General features: G+C 48.8%; 1 protein-coding gene and 1 pseudogene across 8 annotated transcripts in view; one reads left to right on the top strand and one right to left on the bottom strand.

Annotated features, from left to right (window-relative positions):
• The window catches only part of MYO7A (myosin VIIA), a 107,554-nt gene that overhangs the window by 74,718 nt on the left and 13,781 nt on the right, over window positions 1-19,055 (top strand). For 6 of the 7 annotated variants that reach the window (XM_082410309.1, XM_082410306.1, XM_082410308.1 and 3 more), the window contains 5 exons: window positions 13,048-13,218; window positions 15,515-15,632; window positions 16,387-16,513; window positions 17,585-17,868; window positions 18,785-18,975. In XM_082410309.1, the coding sequence (XP_082266435.1) occupies window positions 13,048-13,218; window positions 15,515-15,632; window positions 16,387-16,513; window positions 17,585-17,868; window positions 18,785-18,975 (891 nt within the window). The remainder of the gene's footprint in view (window positions 1-13,047; window positions 13,219-15,514; window positions 15,633-16,386; window positions 16,514-17,584; window positions 17,869-18,784; window positions 18,976-19,055) is intronic. The other variant, XM_082410304.1, reaches the window with a different exon arrangement.
• LOC309636811 (ester hydrolase C11orf54 homolog pseudogene) lies at window positions 3,780-7,677 on the bottom strand (annotated as a pseudogene). The gene has a single exon. The product of its transcript is annotated as an ester hydrolase C11orf54 homolog pseudogene (transcript).

Below are 19,055 nucleotides of genomic sequence, written 5' to 3'. Positions count from 1 at the left end.
TTTTAATCCGCTACTTCTGAGGCTGCTGGGAGAGATTTCCCTTTCTCTTCTTTGTTCGCACAGCTCCTGGGTTCAGCTTTGGATTTGGACCTGCCTCTGCGTGTAGGTCGCCTGAGGGCGTCTGTTCCCCGCCCAGACAGAAAGGGGTTAAAGGAGCAGCTGCTTCGGGGGCTCTAGCTCACTCAGGCGGGGGGGAGGGAAGGATACGGATGCGGGGCGAGCCTGCGGCAGCAGAGGCCAGCGTGACATTGCACCAGCCCGAGGCGCACCGTGCGTTCTCCCGGGGAAGTTGTCCCCGGATCACGGGAGCCTGGCCGTGGCGGGCTGCACCGGCTCCCGGGAGGGGTGGTGTGGAGAGTGACCTGTGCTCGCACACAGGCTTTTTGGTGGCGGCAGCAGCAGCAGCCTTAGCGTCTCATGCCCGTCTCTGGGGTCCGCGCTGATAGTCGCGGCTCGCGCCCGTCTCTGGAGTTCATTTAGGCAGTGCTCTGAATCCCCTCTCCTTGTGCGCCACGAAACAAAGAGGCAAGAAAAAGTCTCTTGCCTCTTCGGCAGCTGCAGACTTTTTCCCCGGTCTCCCTCCCGGCTAGCTGTGGTGCGCTAACCCCTTCAGGCTGCGTTCACGCTGCCAACCCCAGTCCTCTCCCTGCGATCCGACCGAAGCCCGAGCCTCAGCTCCCAGCCCCCGCCCACCCAGGCAGGTGAGCAGACAAGCCTCTCGGGCTGGTGAGTGCTGCTTGGCGCCGAGCCTCTGTGCAGGGATCTCTCCGCTTTGCCCTCCGCACCCCTGTGGTTGCGCTCTCCTCCGTGGCTCTGATGCTTCCCCCCTCTGCCACCCACAGTCTCCGCCCGTGAAGGGGCTTCCTAGTGTGTGGAAACCTTTCCTCCTTCACAGCTCCCTCCCACTGGTGCAGGTCCCATCCCTATTCTTTTGTCTCTGTTATTTTTTTTTTCTTTTGCCCTATCCAAGTACGTGGGGAGTTTCTTGCCTTTTGGGAGGTCTGACATCTTCTGCCAGCGTTCAGTGGGTGTTCTGTAGGAGCAGTTCCACGTGTAGATGTATTTCTAATGTATCTTTGGGAAGGAAGGTGATCTCCGCATCTTACTCTTCTGCCATCTTGCCCCCTCCCCATTTCTAATTTTATTGATTTGAGCCTTCTCCATTTTTTTTTTTGATGAGTTTGGCTAAAGGTTTATCAATTTTGTGTATCTTTTCTTAGAACCAGCTTCTTGTTTCATTGATCTTTTCTATTGTTTTCGTTGTCTCTATTTCATTTATTTCTGCTCTGACCTTTATGATTTCTTTCCTTCCACTAACTTTAGGTTTTGTTTGTTCTTTCTCTAGTTGCTTTAGGTATAAGGTTAGATTGTTTACTTGAGATTTTTCTTGTTTCCTGAGGTAAAATTGTATTGCTATACAATCTTAGAACAGTTTTTGCTGCATCCCATAGGTTTTGGATTGTTGTGGTTTTGTTGTCATTTGTCTCTAGGTATTTTTTTTTTAATCTTTTTGGCTGTGCCACGTGGCATGTGGGATCTTAGTTCCCTGACCAGGGATTGAACTCACACCCCCTGCGGTAGAAGCATGGAATCTTAAGCACTGGACCACCAGAGAAGTCCCTAAGTATTTTTTAATTTCCTCTTGATTTCTTCAGTGATCCATTGGTTGTTTAGTAACATATTGTTTAGTCTCCATGTGTTTTTGTTTCTTACAGTGTTTTTTTTTCTTGTAATTGATTTCTAATCTCGTAGCATTGTGATTGGAAAAGATGCTTGAGATGATTTCAATTTTCTTAAATTTAGTGAGGTTTGATTTGTGGTACAAGATGTGATCTATCCTAGAGAATGTTTCATGTGCACTTGAGATGAATGTGTATTCTGCTGCTTTCAATGGAATGTCCTATAGATACCAATTAAGTCTATCTGGTATAATGTGTCATTTAAGGCTTATGTTTCCTTATTAATTTTCTGTCTGGATGATCTGTCTGTTGGTGTAAGTGGGGTGTTAAAGTCCCCCACTCTTATTGTGTTACTGTTGATTTCTCCTTTTATGGCTGTTAGCATTTGCCTTATATATTGAGGTGCTCCTGTGTTGGGTGCATATATATTTACAATTGTTATATCTTCTTCTTGGATTGCTCCCTTGATCATTATGTAGTGTTCTTCCTTGTTTCTTGTAACAGTCTTTATTTTAAAGTCTATTTTGTCTGATATAGGTATTGCTATTCCAGTTTTCTTTTGATTTTCATTTGCATGGAATATCTTTTTCCATCCCCTCACTTTCAGTCTGTATGTGTCCCTAGATCTGAAGTGGGTCTCTTGTAGACAGCATATATACAGATCTTGTTTTTGTATCCATTCAGCCCATCTATGTCTTTTGGTTGGAGCATTTAATCCATTTATATTTAAAGTAATCATCAATATGTATGTTCCTAGTGCCATTTTCTTAATTGTTTTGGGTTTGTAGGTGTTTTTTCTTCCCTTCCTCTTTTGTTCTCTTCTGTTGTGGTTTGATCACCATCTTTAGTGTTGTGTTTGGGTTGCTTTTTCTTTTGTGTATGTGTATCTACTGTAGTTTTGGGTTTGCATTTCCCGTGAGGTTTTGATTTAGCAGTGTATATATGTACAAGGTTGTTTTAAGTTGCTGGTCTCTTTCCCACCTAGAGAAGTTCCTTTAACATTTGCTGTAAAGCTGGTTTGGTGGTGCTGAATTCTCTTAGCTTTTGCTTGTCTGTAAAGCTTTTGAGTTCTCTGTTGAATCTGAATGAGAGCTCTGCTGGGTAGAGTATTCTTTTTTTTTTTTTTATAAATTTATTTATTTTATTTATTTATTTTTGGTTGCGTTGGGTCTTCGTTGCTGTGTGTGGGCTTTCTCTATTTGCAGTGAGCGGGGGCTACTCTCCATTGCAGTGCGCAGGCTTCTCATTGCGGTGGCTTCTCTTGTTGTGGAGCATGGGCTCTAGGCGCACGGGCTTCAGTAGGTGTGGCACACAGGCTCAGTAGTTGTGGCACGCAGGCTCTAGAGTACAGGCTCAGTACTTGTGGCTCACGGGCTTAGTTGCTCTGAGGCATGTGAAATCTTCCCAGACCAGGGTTCGAACCTGTGTCCCCTGCATTGGTAGGCGGATTCTTAACCACTGCACCACCAGGAAAGTCCCAGGGTAGAGTATTCTTGGTTGTAGGTTCTTCCCTTTCATCACTTTAAATATATCATGGTACTCCCTTCTGGCCTACAGAGTTTCTGCTGAAAATTCAGCTGATAACCTTATGGGGATTCCCTGGTACGTTGTTTGTTGTTTTTCCCTTGTTGTTTTTAATATTTTTCTTTGACTTTAATTCTTGTTGTTTTGATTAATATGTGTCTCAGCATGTTCCTCCTTGGGTTTATCCTGCATGGGATTCTCTGTGCTTCCTGGGCTTCAGTGAGTTTTTCCTTTCTCATGTTAGGCAAGTTTTCAGCTATAACATCTTCAAATATTTTCTCAGGCCCTTTCTCTTTCTCTTCTCCTTCTGGGACCCCTATAATGTGAATGTTCATGTGTTTAATATTGTCCCAGAGGTTTCTGAGACTGTCCTCATTTCTTTTCATTCTTTTTTCTTTATTATGTTCTGTGGCAGTGATTTCCACCACTCTGTCTTCCAGCTCTCATATCCTTTCTTCTGCCTCATTTATTCTGCTGTTGATTCCTTCTAGAATATTTTTCATTTCAGTTATTGTATTGTTCATCTCTATTTGTTCTTTAAATCTTCTAGCTCCTTGGGTTTTTAAAATAAATAAATAAATAAATAAATTTATTTATTTATCTATCTATCTATTAATTAATTAATTTATTTATGGCTGCGTTGGGTCTCTGTTGCTGCTCGCAGGCTTTCTCTAGTTGCGGTGAGCCAGGGCTACTCTTCGTTGCAGTGATCCGGGGCTACTCTTCATTGCAGCACGCAGGCTTCTCATTGCAGTGGCTTCTCTCATTGCAGTGGCTTCTCTTATTGCAGAGCACAGCCTCTAGGCTCGCGGACTTCAGTAGTTGTGGCATGCAGGCTCAGTAGTTGCACCTTGCAGGCTCTAGAGCGCAGGCTCAGTAGTTGTGGCGCATGGGCTTAGTTGCTCCATGACATGCAGGATCTTCCCGGAGCAGGGATTGAATCTGTGTCCCCTGCATTGGCAGGCAGATTCTTAACTGCTGCACCACCAGCGAAGTCCGTAGCTCCTTGTTAAACATTTCTTGTATCTTTTCGATTTGTGCCTCCACTCTTTTTTTGAGATTTTGGATCATCTTTACTATCATTACTCTGAATTCTTTTTCAGGTAGATTGCCTATCTTCTTGTCATTTAGTTGTTCTTGTGGTTTTTATCTTGTTCCTTCATTTGCAACATATTTCTCTGTCAACTAATTTTGTCTGACTTTCTGTGTTTGGGGTCTCCTTTCCACAGGCTGCAGGATCATAGTTCCTCTTGTTTCTGGTGTCTGCTCCCTGGTGGGTGAGGTTGGTCCAGCGACTTGGGTAGGCTTCCTGGTGGGAGGGATTGGTGCCTGCCGTCTTGTGGGTGGAGCTGTATCTTGTCCCTCTGATGGGCAGGGCCGTGTCAAGGGGTGTGTTTTGAGGTGGCTGTGAGCTCAGTATGACTTCAGGCAGCCTGTCTTCTGATGGGTGAGGCTGTGTCCTTATCTTGGGGGTTGTTTGGACTGAGACTTTCCAGCTCTCAAGCCGGATCTTGGTGCTGAAATGCGCACCTCTGGAAGATCTCACTGTGATCAGTATTCCCTGGGCCTTCAGTGTCCTAGCTTTCACAGTGAGTGATAATTGACCTTCGCATCCCCAGGAGACCCTCTAAGACCCCTAGGTAGATATAATCCAGGTTTCTATCAGGTACTGCTTTGTGCTGGGTCCCAGTGCACGTGAGACCTTGTGTGCACCCTCCAAGAGTGGAGTCTCCATTTCCCCCAGCCCTGTGGAGCTCCTGCCCTCAAGCCCTGCTGGCCTTTGGGGCTAAATGCTCTTGGGGTTCTTCTGCCCAATGCCAGACTCTCAGACTGTCTTGGAGGGCTATTTTATGTGGGAACGTCCATGTGTTGCCTGCGTGGGTTTAATATTTTTTGGTGCGAGGGTTGTTTTTAGTATAGATATCTGCCACTTCTTTCCTCAGTGTATTCTGGCCATTAGCCCCTTTATAGGAGGTATGACTGATGTTGTGGTGACCATAGCCTGTACTGGATATTGAGTAGAGCATCCCCTTTGCTCTGTGGTTGTCACTGCCCTGTCAGAGATGGGCTCTGCTCCCTAGTTGTTGGAGTAGAGGCCCCCAGATCTGCTTCTTAGCTGTGTTTCTGATCTGCACTGTGAGGTAGGCAGGATTGGATCACTCCCACTGGGAAAGAAGCCACTGAGTATTCCTCTTCTGGAGCTGTTCACTTGTGGGTATGCTCTGTTGTGTCACCTTTCACCTGTTGTGCGAGCTCTCAGATTACACTGTCACTGTCACTGCTCGCAGCCCCACCTTAAATGTGGGCATGCCAGCAATCGGCCCTGGTGTCTCTCATATGTTGTTTTCACCAGGCCACCAGCATAGATCTACTGAAGTCAGGTCCTAGGATTGCAGTAATCATGGATCTGGACCCACTGTGGATGCTATGGGGGCAGCTCCAACTCTAGGCTGGCCCAACCCCCATGTGTATGTGCCCACAAAGTCTACAGCTGCTAAAGCTAGACCTGCCTTGGCTGCAGGAGCACTCATTGTCCATTCAGATGTTCTGTAGGCGCTGACTTTACAAGGCCAGTCACGGGGGTGTCAATTCATGGTTTGCGCAGCTGTGCAGAGAGATTTCAGCTTTTCTTTCTTAGTTGCATGTCCCCTGGGGCTCAGCTGTGGTTTCAGCCCCACCTCTGCATGTGGGCCACCCACAGGGGTCTGCTCCCGAGGCTGCCCTGCAGCACATGAGTCTGCCCCGGTGGCAATGGACGCGTGGGGGAGCCAGCAGTCACGGGCACAGGAGAACTGGCCCCAGCGGGGACCCTTCTTAGTGCCCGGGGAGGCAGGGGCTGGCACATGGGGAGAGAGGCTGCAATGGCAGCTCCGCCCCTTACGCATCACTTAACTATGGCTCTTTACTCTGTGGCAGTCCAAGTTTCCTCCACAAGCATTCCCGGTTGCGGACTTCCTCACTTCCACCCCCTCAGGCTGTCTCCTCACAGCCAACAGCAGTCCTTTCCTGGGTATGCTCTCCAAACCCCATGTTCCAGCACTCAGCCTCTGTGCACACTAGTGGACACCTGTCTCAGGCTGGGGCGCACAGGGCTGTGGCACAGACCATCTATGTAGGTCTCACTCTGTCCTGCTTGGCTGTTGGCACTCTCTTCCAATAGCCCGTGAATTCCCTTCTGTCCCAGTTCATGTCCCTGTCTATGAGGGGGCTTCCCCGGATGTGGGACCCTCTCCTCTCCTTCAGCTCCCCCCGGCCCAGGAGTGCCATTCCCATCCCACTTCCTCTCCTTTTCTTTTTCCCTTTTTCTTTCTTTCATCCTACCTGGTTACACGGGGATCTTTCTTGTCCTTTTAGGTATCCGAGGTCCTCTGCTAGTGTTCAGCTGGTGCTCTGTGAGAATTGTTCCATTTGTAGATGTATTCTTGATATGTTTGTGGGGAGAGATGAATTCCATGTCCTCCTACTCCTCTGCCATCTTGCTGACCCCTTTGGATTTTATATTACTATCCATTAATGAGTTAATCAATCAATTAACCTTAATTATTTCTTCTTCTAAATGAGTATCAGTTGATTTAATCTCGCCCAAAAGAATGGGTCTCTTTTGGTTGGTCGATGCAATAGAGAAACTCTGCAGGTAAGAAGTATCCAACTTATTCCACTATATCTGGGGTGGTGTCATAATAGTAGTGTCCACCTTTTCCATGATGACTGAAACGAGTGTGCTCCAACCTCAAATCAAACCCTGGGTCTCTGGAGACAAAAACCAGCAGACAGACCAAAGGAGGCTTCATCTCATAAAAATGCAACAATTTATTCACATCTTCATCAGAGTTCAATGGGCAGGAAGACAATTCTGTGGGCATAATGTGAGTCTTCACTTTTCTCTTCTGAATCACGAAAGTACCTCCCATCCCCACAGGCTTATCTCCATAATGTTTTTCAAGAGTCTGTCTCATACAAGTCACAAAGTTAAGTTTTCCAGTTCTTCTTTTGGCTTCCATCTCAATGACCTTTCCAGGTTGGCCCTCACTGGCAAAAAGATTAGCCAGTAATGCACACCCCAAATCATGATATTCTCACTGTATTTCTCTAGTAGGCACCCTCCATCTTCAGGGTTAACACGAGCAAATTAACTTCAATACACAGGAGGTTTGTGTTCACTTTCTGTTTGAACAACTGACATAAACTCAGAATTGAATCCAAGAGTCTGAAATGGGCCTGCTCCTGCTCTAAGAATAAAAGCTCTGGGAAGTTGGATTTCTTTTGCAATCTTATTTAGGTTATAAACTTTTTTTTTGATTTACAAGAGGCAATAAGTAAGGCACACCTCCTACTTCTGCAATTCTAGTTTTCCCACAGATGCCTTTTACAGGAAAGGTAAATGGTCCTTAGTCAAATCAGGGCACTCAACTACAGAGACCTGGACATCAGCAAAGTTATCCTTTAGCACCTTCTGCAGAACTCCAACAAGCTCCTCTAGACTTGACAGATGAAAAGAATACTCAGCACAAGCCATCTTCCTTCTTCCTTAGGTGTGAATGAAACAAGAGGGAAGGGGGCAGGGCACAACCTTTAAAAGAATGGTGGTTTTTATTCTTCAGTTTGTTAATATGGTGTATCACACTGATTGATTTGCGGATATTGAAAAATCCTTGCATCCCTGGGATCAATCCCACTTGATCGTGGTGTATGATCCTTTTAATGTTGGATTCGGATTGCTAGTATTTTGTTGAGGATTTTTGCATCTGTGTTCGTCAGTGATATTGCACTTTTTGTGTGGTATTTTTTGAATAGTTTCAGAAGGATAGGTGTTAACTCTTCTCTAAATGTTTGATAGAATTCACTGTGAAGCTATCAGGTCCTGGACTTTTGTTTGTTGGGAGTTGTTAAATCACAGTTTCAATTTCAGTACTTGTGATTGGTCTGTTCATATTTTCTGTTTCTTCCTGGTTCAGTTTTGGGAGACTGTACTTTTCTAAGAATTTGTCCATTTCCTCTAGGTTGTCCATTTTATCAGCATATAGTTGCTTGTAGTCGTCTCTTATGATCCTTTGTATTTCTGTGGTATTGCTGTAACTTCTTTTTCATTTCTAATTTTATTGAGACCTCTCCCTTTTTTCCTTGATGAGTCTGGCTAATGGTTTATCCATTTTTTATCTTCTCAAAGAACCATCTTTTTGTTTCATCAATCTTTTCTATTATTTTTCATCTCTATTTCATTTATTTCTGCTCTGATCTTTATGATTTCTTTCCTTCTACTAACTTTAGGTTTTGTTTGTTCTTTCTCTAGTTGCTTTAGGTGTTAGTTTAGGTTGTTTATTTGAGATTTTTCTTGTTTCCTGAGGTAAGATTGTGTTGCTTTAAACTTCCCTCTTAGAAAAGTTTTTGCTGCATCCCATAGGTTTTGGGTCATCATGTTTTCATTTTCATTTGTCTCTAGGAATTTTTTGATTTCCTCTTTGATTTCTTCAGTGATCCATTGGTTGTTTAGAAGCATATTGTTTAGCCTCCATGTGTTATGTTTTTTACAGTTTTTTTCCCTTGTAATTGATTTCTAATCTCATAGCATTGTGGTCAGAAAAGATGCTTGATATGATTTCAGTTTTCTTAAATTTATCAAGGCTTGCTTTATGGCGCAGCATGTGGTCTATCCTGGAGAATGTTCCATGGGCACTTGAGATGAATGTGTATTCTGCTGCTTTTGGTTGGAATGCTCTATAAATATCAATTAAGTCCACCTGGTCTAATGTATCATTTAAGGCTTGTGTTTCCTTATTGATTTTCTGTCTGGATGATCTGTCCATTGATATAAGTGGGGTGTTAAAGTCCCCCACTATTATTGTGTTACTGTTGGTTCCTCCTTTTATGGCTGTTAGCATTTGCCTTATATATTGAGGTGCTCCTATGTTAGGTGCATAAATATTTACAGTTGTTTTATCTTCTTCTTGGATTGCTCCCGTGATCATTATGTACTGTCCACCTTTGTCTCTTGTAACCATCTGTCTTTATTTTAAAGTCTATTTTGTCTGATATGGATATTGCTACTCCAGCTTTCTTTCGATTTCCATTTGCATGGAATATCTTTTTCCATCCCCTCACTTTCAGTCTGTATGTGTCCCTAGATCTGAAGGGGGTCTCTTGTTGACAGCATGTATATGGGTCTTGTTTTTGTATCCATTCAGGTAGTGTATGTCTTTTGGTTCATTTGCATTTAAGGTAATTTGATTCATTTGCATTTAAGGTAATTTGATTCATTTGCATTTAAGGTAATTACTGATATGTATGTTCTTATTGCCATTTTGTTCATTGTTTTGGGATTGTTTTGTAGTTCTCTCTTCTTCCCTTCCTCTTTTTTCCTCTTTTGATTTGATGACTAGTGTTGTGTTTGGATTCTTTTTTCTTTTTTGTGGTATCTCTATTGTAGATTTTTGGTTTGTGGTTACCATGAGGTTTTGATATAGCTGTCTATATATATACAAGACGGTTTTAAGTTGTTGGTCTCTTAATTTCAAATGTGTTTCCAACATCCTGCATTTGTACCCTCTTCTCACAATTGCTGGTTTTGATAACATATTTGTGTGTGGATGGTTTCCCACCTTTACTGTATGTTTGCCTTTATCAGTGAGCTCTCCCATTTGTAATTTTCTTACTTCTAGTTGTGGGCTTTTCTTTCCTGCCTAGAGAAGTGCCTTTAGCATTTGTTGTAAAGCTGGTTTGGTGGTGCTGAATTCTCTTAGCTTTTGCTTGTCTGTAAAGCTTTTGATTTCTCCATCAAATCTGAATGAGAGCCTTGCTGGGTAGAGTATTCTTGGTTGTAGTTTTTTCCATTTCATCACTTTAAATATATCGTGCCACTCCCTTCTGGTCTGCTGAAAACTCAGCTGATAATGTTATGGGGATTCCCTTGTATGTTATTTTTTTCTTTTCCCTTGCTGCTTTTAATATTTTCTTTTTGTCTTCAATTTTTGTCAGTTTGATTAATATGTATCTCAGCGTGTTCCTCCTTGGGTTTATCCTGTATGGGCCTCTCTGCGCTTCTTGGATTAGGTGACTGTTTCCTTTCCCATGTTAGAGAAGTTTTCAGCTATTATCTCTTCAAATATTTTCTCAGGTCCTTTCTCTCTCTCTTCTCCTTCTGGGACCCCTGTAATGTGATTGTTGGTGCATTTAATGTTGTCCCAGAGGTCTCTTAAACTGTCCGCATTTCTTTTTCTGAATAAAATTTATTTATTTATTTATTTTTGGCTGTGTTGGGTCTTTGTTGCTGTGTGCAGGCTTTTCTCTGGTTGCGGCGAGCAGGGGTTACTCTTCATTGTGGTGCTCGGGCTTCTCATTGTGGTGGTTTCTCTTGTGGAGCATGGGCTCTAGGCACACAGGCTTCAGTAGTTGTGGCACATGGGCTTAGTTGCTCTGTGGCATGTGGCATCTTCCTGGACCAGGGCTCAAACCTGTGTCCCCTGCATTGGCAGGTGGATTCTTAACCACTGTGCCACCAGGAAAGCCCTGTCCTTATTTGTTTTCTCTTTATTCTGTTCTGTGGCAGTGATTTCCACCACTCTGTCTTCCAGCTCACTTATCCTTTCTTCTGCCTCATTTATTCTGCTATTGATTCCTTCTAGAGTATTTTTCATTTCAGTTTTTGTATTGTTCACCTCTGTTTGTTTGTTCTTTAGTTCTTCTAGGTCTTTGTTAAACATTTCTTTTATCTTCTCAATCTTTGCCTCCATTCTTTTTCCGACATCTTGGATCATCTTTACCATCATTACTCTGAATTCTTTTTCAGGTAGATTGCCTATCTCCACTTCACTTAGTTGTTCTTCTGGGGTTTTATCTTGTTCCTTCATCTAGAACGTATTCCTCTGCTGTCTCATTTTGTCTAACTTTCTGTGTTTATGGTCCCACAGCCTGCAGAATTTTAGTTCCTCTTGCTTCTGGTGTCTGCCGCCTGATGCATGAGGCTGATCTAAGAGGCTTCCTAGTGGGAGGGACTGGTTCCTGCCCACTGGTAGGTGGAGCTGGGTGTTGTCCCTCTGGTGATCAGGGCCATGTCAAGGGGTGTGTTTACAGGCAGCTGTGGGCTCAGGAAGACTTTAAGCATCCTGTCTGCTGATGAGTGGGGCTGTGTTCCTGCCCTTCTGGTTGTTTGGCCTGAGACGTCCCAGCATTAGAGCCTTCGAGCTGTTGGGTGGGCCAGGTCTTAGTGTCAAAATGGTAGCCTCCAGGACAGCTCATGCCAATGAATACCCTGTACCTCCACCACAAGTGTCCTTGTTTCCACAGTGAGCCACAACCACCCCCCGTCTCCCCAGGAGACCCTCTAAGACCTGCAGGTAGGTCTGTCCCAGGCTCCTATGGAGTCACTACTTTGCCCTGGGTCCCCATGCATGTGAAATCTTGTGTGTGCCCTCCAAGACTGCAGTCTCTCTCTCCCCCAGTCCTGTGGAGTTCCTGTGATCAAGCCCAGCTGGCCTTCAAAGCCAAATGCTCCAGGGGCTCCTCTTCCCATTGCCAGACCCCCAGACTGGGGAGCCTGACATGGGGCTCAGAACTCTCACTCCTTTGAGAGAACTTCTGTGATACGATTGTTTTCCAGTTTGTGGGTTGCCCACCTGCCTGGCATGGGATTTGATTGTATTGCGAATACACCTCTCCTACTGTCTTGTTGTGGCTTCTTCTTTGTCTTTGGAAGTAGAATATCTTTTTTGGTAGGTTCCAGTCCTTTTTTGTCGATGGTTGTTCAGCAGTTAGTTGTGATTTTGGTGTTTTTGTGAGAGGAGGTGAGCTCAGGTCCTTCCACTCCACCATCTTGTCTGTGCATCTTGCTGTATTGTTAGTTAGTCTAGAAACTCTGCTCTAAAGGAGTAAGAGATCCACTCGTTTAGAGCAGAGTTTACAAACGTGTATCCTTTTATCTCCTGAGGACAGGATTGATGTGGTTTCTTTGTTTTTGATGGTGATGATGGTTTTCATGACACTTACGGTTCTGTTGGTTATTATGATGGAGGAATGAGGATGGAGATGATGGAAATGAGGGATGATGGTGGAGGCAGTGATGGTGTAGGTGGTGGTGAGGGTAGTGATGATGATGATGGTGCTGCTGATGGTGGTGTTGGTGTTGGTAATGGTGGTGATGATAATAGTGGTGGTTTTGGTGCTGGCGAGCTGATATTCAAGCAGAATGTATTAGTACAGCCATATCAGTTGCTAAAATTCCAAAATACTTTGAACTAGTTGGAAAACATCTACTGCCTTCAAGGTGCCCAAGACCCTTTCTCTATTGCCCCTGCTGCCATAGCCCTGGGGAGCCCCAGGCAGGCATCACTGGGACTGCCATGCACCAGCCTCAGACAGAAAAGGGGCAAATGCTCAGTGCCCATCTGGCTCTCTGCAACCTCTGCATTATAGCTCACTGGTTGTTCAACACCTTGACTGTCCCCAGGGGGTGTAGTGATGGTGATGGAGGTAGTGATGCACCCCATTCCTCTGATAGTCTCCAGCGGTACCCAGGTCCCCCATTCTCCAGGGCAGGCCTTTCTCATCAGGCTGAGAAGATAGTGGCTGACCCATTACCAATGGGCTGGCTGGTCCCTCTGGGTCAGCTCATGTGCCCCTGGGCAGAGTCCAGCTCTGTGCTGGTGCTGAGGAAACCCAGGAGCAGGTGAGTGTGGCCCTGCCCTTGGGGTGCTCATGGCTCCACCAAGCAGACAGGAGGTCCTGGTGAGTCAGGGAGAGCACAGGGTCCCAAAGGCAAGGGGCTGAAAGCTACGGGATGCAAGGTCTAGGGGCTTTGGTGGCCCGGAATGGCTTCCCAGAGCGTGTGTGAATGAGATCTCCCCGCACCTAGGAGGATGACTTGGCCGAGCTGGCCTCCCAGCAGTACTTTGTGGACTATGGCTCCGAGATGATCCTGGAGCGCCTGCTGAACCTCGTGCCCACGTACATCCCTGACCGCGAGATCACGCCCCTGAGGACGCTGGAGAAGTGGGCCCAGCTGGCCATTGCTGCCCACAAGAAGGTCAGAGGGCTGGGGTTTTGAAGAAGGGGCTTTCTGATGACCTGGATGAAGGGTAAGGACCTGAGAAATCAAAGAGGTCACAGCCCTTACCTGACATCTGTCTGTCCATGGGGCTGGGAGGACAGGATGGCACCCTTGACCTCCTGGCTCCCAGCAGCCTTTCTCCACCATGGATATCAGTTCACTTGTGTTTTCTGCCCTCTACTCTGCACTGGGTGCCAGGGACACAGAGATGGATCAAATCTAGCCCCATGGCCTCATGAGGGAAACCATGGGTCCATGGGCACTGGGGGTCCCAGCTCCTGGCCTCCCACCAATGCTTATTAGTGCTGCAGCTCAGGAGAGTTGGTGCATGCTGGAGGAGCTTCTAGGAAGTGCACCTTCTTTCCCCTAAAAGAGCTCTGGCCCAACTTCCTGCCTGGGGAATTTGAGGTACTGGCCCCCTCTGCCTCTTGTTTGAGGCCCCAGGCCCATAACCAGCCCTGAGTAGCTCCCTTCTAAGCTAAGAGACCTGCCCCAAGTAGAGCAGGGGTGCCCTGGTGGGGGTGGGGGACCCTGGCTGCTGGAGAGGACCCACGGGCCTCCCCATCTCCAGGTCCTGGTTGTATAAGAGCAGAATCCTCTTTGCACACAAGTTGCCAAGGGCTCCAAGATCAGTGTGTCTCAACCCCTATGCCATGTGGCCTCTTCCCTAACCCAGGAGCCCCAGGTGTCTCCCCCTGAGCTCTTTGCCTTCCCTTGAGCTGCCCACAAGTCTCCACCTGTACCCGAATGCTCCCTGCACCCCCTGTGCTTCTAGGCCTGGCTCACCCCCGAGGACCTCCCTGTCCTCAGCCCCCTCCAGAAGAGATGCATGTTCTCCCTCCCCCACTCTTTCTGTCCTTGGCCACCTCCTCTCCCTCACCCCTCACACTTGGTTAGCTGCTGAAGCCCGTCCATTCCACCTCCCAGCAGCTCCAGCCTCCATCCCCACCTCCACTCCTCTGCCTTCCCTGGGTCCTCGGTGTCTGCTGCCAATGTGCATGTGGCACCTGGCATGTTCTGGGTTGAGTGCCATCATTCATGAATTCCCTTTGTTTTGGGTGCTTGCCATGTGCTGGACACTGCACCAGGCCCTGGAGGCACAGCTGTGAGTACAACAGATGTGCCCTCTGCCCTCTCAGAGCCCATGACCGAGCTCGTGGGTCTCCCCGCTGGACTGTAGTGCCCTGGCCTGTGCGTCCCAGAGCCCTGGCCCAGGCCTCTTGTAGAGTGGACAGGTCCTAATTAGCATGATTATTAGGGTCAGAGGGGTAAAAACATTTTATTTTGAAATAATTTCAAACTTACGAAAAAGTTGCAAGTTTAAAAAGCTAGGCCTGCTGTGTACGGTATACACTTCACCTAGACTCACCAGTTGTTAACATTGTCCCACATTTGCTTTTATTTTCTCTGCACACATACATGTTACTATTTTTTCTGAGCCATTTGAGATTAGGTCGGAGATGCTGAGCCCCTTATCCCTGAATACTCACAGCTCTTGGGATGGCACTACTTCCGGACCCTCTTCGTGCATGGAAATGTGACAGCACAGGGACTGGCACACACACGTCTTCATCTATGTTTGTGTTCATAGATGATAAAAACCATGAGTTCATTCTGATCCCTCCAATTCTACTCCAATACCACCAAGTTCTCATTAAAGCTCGGCAGAATATTTTTAGATAATAAAACATCGGTGCATTAATTTCTTGCCAGGAGCATTGCATTCTTCCCCCAGCTGCTTGCCCACTCCAGGCTCCAACCCTTCTCTACCCTGCAGTCTTCCTAACTCCAAGTTCACCTGTCAGTTTCCACTAAAAGACCAGCCTCGCAGTGGTGGCCTCGCCCGTGGTTCTGTGTGACCTGCCTCCTACTCACCGGTTTCCCACTCCCTCTTCTTGGTCAGGCCTGGCACCGCCCCGGCTCCGTCCTTAGCCACTCATGTTCCTGTTCCCCAAACGCCTTCCCTGATCCCTGCCCTTGTGCATTGCACATGTGCCGGCTGGGATTGTGGGCTTTCTTGTCACTCTGCTAAATCGGGAGCTCCCTGAGGGGGCACCCATGTTTCTCTAGCAAGTGCCTACTGCTGTTGATGGAATCGGAGGAAGATGGAGTGACGGGGAGGCTGTGGGCTGGGGGGGTGGGGTGAGGCCATGGTGTACACGAGGACATGGTGGCCTGGGGCCCACTTCTGACTTGGGGACAGGGACATTTGATTTCCAGACAGAGCTTGTGCCAAGTCTTTTGTCCCCTGTCCCTGTCTGTGCCCCTCCAGGGGATTTATGCCCAGAGGAGAACTGATGCCCAGAAGGTCAAAGAGGACGTGGTCAACTATGCCCGCTTCAAGTGGCCCTTGCTCTTCTCCAGGTTTTACGAAGCCTACAAGTTCTCAGGTACCCCTCAGCCCACCTGCCTCCCGTCCCTCCCTCGATGGCTCTGGTCCGTGGCAGAGGGAGGGGAATGGCCTGAGCCAGACTCCCCAGTCAGCCAGCCTCCTGCCCGCAGGGCTGCTTGGCCTCCAAGTCAATGTGCTGAGTGGGTCCTGCCTCCCTGCAGCCCAGTAGGGCTCCGTGGCACATAGTAGGTACTCAGCAACACACTGGGTCGAACAGTTGACTGAGTATTGTGATCATTAAAGCACCTACTGTGTACAGAAGAGGGTGGCCCAGAGCACGGGCTGGGCCGAATCCGTGAAGCTGAGAGTAGATGCAGCCGACAAACCTGCACAGGCCACTTGCTTAGCCAACCTCGGGCCACTGGTACCAGGCACCTGCTCCATGCCAGGCCCTGTGCTGGTGGTGGCTCACAGAACCACCAAATATCAGGTTCGAGGGAACGTTGGGGCTCAGTTTGTCTGACTCCTCCCCGTATCCCACCATACCGCAGGGCAGGGACTTGTCCCAAGCTGCACAGGCCAGTGGCAGGAATGGGGCTCCAACCCAGTTCCTTAATCCAGCACTCCCTTCCCACCGCACCTGGGGTTTTGGCTTGTAGGGAGGTTGTGTTCTCCGAGCCTCAGTTTCCCCATCTGTAAAATGGACATCAATATACCCCACCCTGGCCACCTCCCTGGTGGTTATGAGGATCGAGAAGGGCTGGGTCCAGCAGTGGGCAGGTGCCCTCTCAGTGCCTCTGTCTCTGCCCCAGGCCCCAGCCTCCCTAAGAACGACGTCATCGTGGCCGTCAACTGGACGGGCGTCTACTTCGTGGATGAGCAGGAGCAGGTGCTTCTGGAGCTGTCCTTCCCCGAGATCATGGCCGTGTCCAGCAGTAGGTTAGTCCAACCCCCACTCCCCGCTTTAGTGCAGGGCGGGGACTTGTCCAAAGCCGCATGAAGACCAGTGGCAGGGATGGGACTCAAACCCAGGGTCCTGATTCAGCACTTTCTGAAGTCAGGAGGGGCAGATGGAGACACAGGCAGACACACGGGGAAGGAGAGAGCTCCCGGGGCTTTTCTGCGGTCATGGGGACCTTTGAAGGAAACCTCACAGAGGACATCCCCAAGGTGCAGAGACACGCAGTGGCCTGTCCCGGTCGCATGTGACTGAGCAGCATGTGCTGCACCCTGCAGACCCCTCAGGCACCTTCCTCCCAATAGGGTGGGGGGGGGGCGGGTATTTACAGCACATTCATGGCTGTTCTGAGATGGGCATGGGTGGTTAGGACAGTCAGGGACAGTCGAGCGTGTACAAAAAGCTGGCCTGAGATTCAGGGCCCTGTGTGGGACTCACCTCCATGTCCTAATCTCTAAAATGGAGGTCTTAACTTTCCTTCAATACAGTGGTGAGGAATACACACAATAATCGATGGGAGAGCTCTTTGTAAACTGAGAAGTGCAGTGCACATGGGAGCAACGTTGGGAGTGGGTCCTGGAATGGACTGGCGTTCCCAGCAGTGCCTCCTCCCCCCATCTGGGGCTTGTAGGAGTGTCTCTGGGCTGTGTCCGATGTGGGCCAGGGTTGGGTCACGTCCAGCTCTGACCAGGCACATGGGATGCAGTGGTGACAGGATAGTCCTTGTCCTCTTGCAGCTTCACTTGAGAGGGGAGATGGACATCGAATAAGCCATTTTAAAGTAGGGGCCAGTGTGCTGAGGGCTGTGGGAGGGCAGGGAGGGCTTCCTGGAGGCAGTGGTTTCTAGGCTGAGCCTTAAAGGGTGAGTAGGAGTTAGACAACAAAGGGGAAGTGAGCTCCCCCTGCAGGCCTCCCAGGACCATGTGTGACTTTGGCCTGGCCGTGGCTGACTCAGGCTGAGCTGTGGCTGCCTGGGCCCCATCTCACCCTGGCTGGGCCGGCCTCTTTCTGGCTGGGCCACCTCTGACTGGGCTGGCCTTGGTCTCCTTCAGGGAGTGCCGTGTCTCGCTCTCGCTGGGCTGCTCTGACCTGGGCTGTGCTGCATCTCACTCGGGCTGGGCAGGACTGACCCCGACAGGGCCCTGTTCTCCGTGTTGGTCCTGCAGGGGAGCGAAACTGGTAGCCCCCAGCTTTACGCTGGCCACCATCAAGGGGGATGAGTACACCTTCACCTCCAGCAATGCTGAGGACATCCGTGACCTGGTGGTCACCTTCCTGGAGGGGCTCCGAAAGAGGTCTAAGTATGTGGTGGCCCTGCAGGACAACCCCAGCCCTGGTGAGTGGCTCCTGGCACGAGCTGCCAGTCCCCGGGGTCAGGGTGTTAGGCAGATTACGTGCCCTGGCCTTGGCCTGGCGTTCAAGATCACTAGAGCCTGTTACCCAGTCTTCCCCGGACACCCTCGGTTCCAGCTGGACCAAATAGCTCAACCCTGTGCCTTCGATCTGTGCCCTGTGGGGAACCTTCCTCCCTCTGGTCTTAAATACCGATTACTTGCCACCTTCTCCACATGAGATCAGGGGTTCCTCCTCAGTGTTCCCCCAATACCCACCATCTTCAAATGATGACAGTGATAACAGCTATGGACTGTGCATCCCTGGGCCTTTGAGGTCCTGAGCAGAGCGTGAGAAAGAGACAAAATGAACCCAGCCCTGCCCTCAGTGGGGAGGGGGTGGGAGCAGACAGTGACTATCCCTGTGATAGTGCAGTGACCCGGGAAGCCCAGAGGCTGTGGGAGCCTGGGGTTCGGGGAGGACGTATGTGTGAGCAGAACGTTTGGGGCAGAGAGGAGAACCGAGCAGAGGCTGGAGAGAGCAGGTGTGTCTGGGAACTGCGGGTAGTTTGTTTCGGCTGGAATGGGCGAGATGAGGCGGGAGGGGCAAAAAGTGAGGCAGAAGAAGTCAGGAAGGCCATCTGCCAACAACAAGCCTGTGAGCGTGTCGAGGAGTGTGGGATTCCTTTTAGGGCAGTGGGGAGCCACGGAAGGCTTCTGAGCAGGGAAGTGGCCCCCTCCGATGGCTGTCTGTGTGGGGGGTTGTGCAGGGTAGAGGCAGAGCGGCTGCTGAGCAGATATGGGACAGGGCCTCAGTTCCAGTGGGGAGGAGAGGCTTACAGGTCATCAACCCAAAGAGAGGTGTTCCAACCCAGCCTCTCTCTCTGCCCCCATGTGGCCCTGCTCACCCATGCCTTCCAGCGGGCGAGGAGTCAGGCTTCCTCAGCTTTGCCAAGGGGGACCTCATCATCCTGGACCATGACACAGGAGAGCAGGTCATGAACTCAGGCTGGGCCAATGGCATCAATGAGAGGACCAAGCAGCGTGGGGACTTCCCCACCGACTGCGTGTATGTCATGCCCACTGTCACCATGCCACCGCGGGAGATTGTGGTACGTGGCCCGGGGGTGGCAGGTGCATGGGAGGCTCCCCTGGCCCCTCCTTGTCTTCTTCCCACATAAAATGGAGGGAG

This window comes from Balaenoptera physalus, assembly GCF_965194825.1.
Source record: "Balaenoptera physalus genome assembly, chromosome: 10".
Taxonomy (NCBI): domain Eukaryota; kingdom Metazoa; phylum Chordata; class Mammalia; order Artiodactyla; family Balaenopteridae; genus Balaenoptera; species Balaenoptera physalus.
Note: the sequence above shows the minus strand (reverse complement) of the source record. Positions and strands in the feature narration are given on the sequence as shown.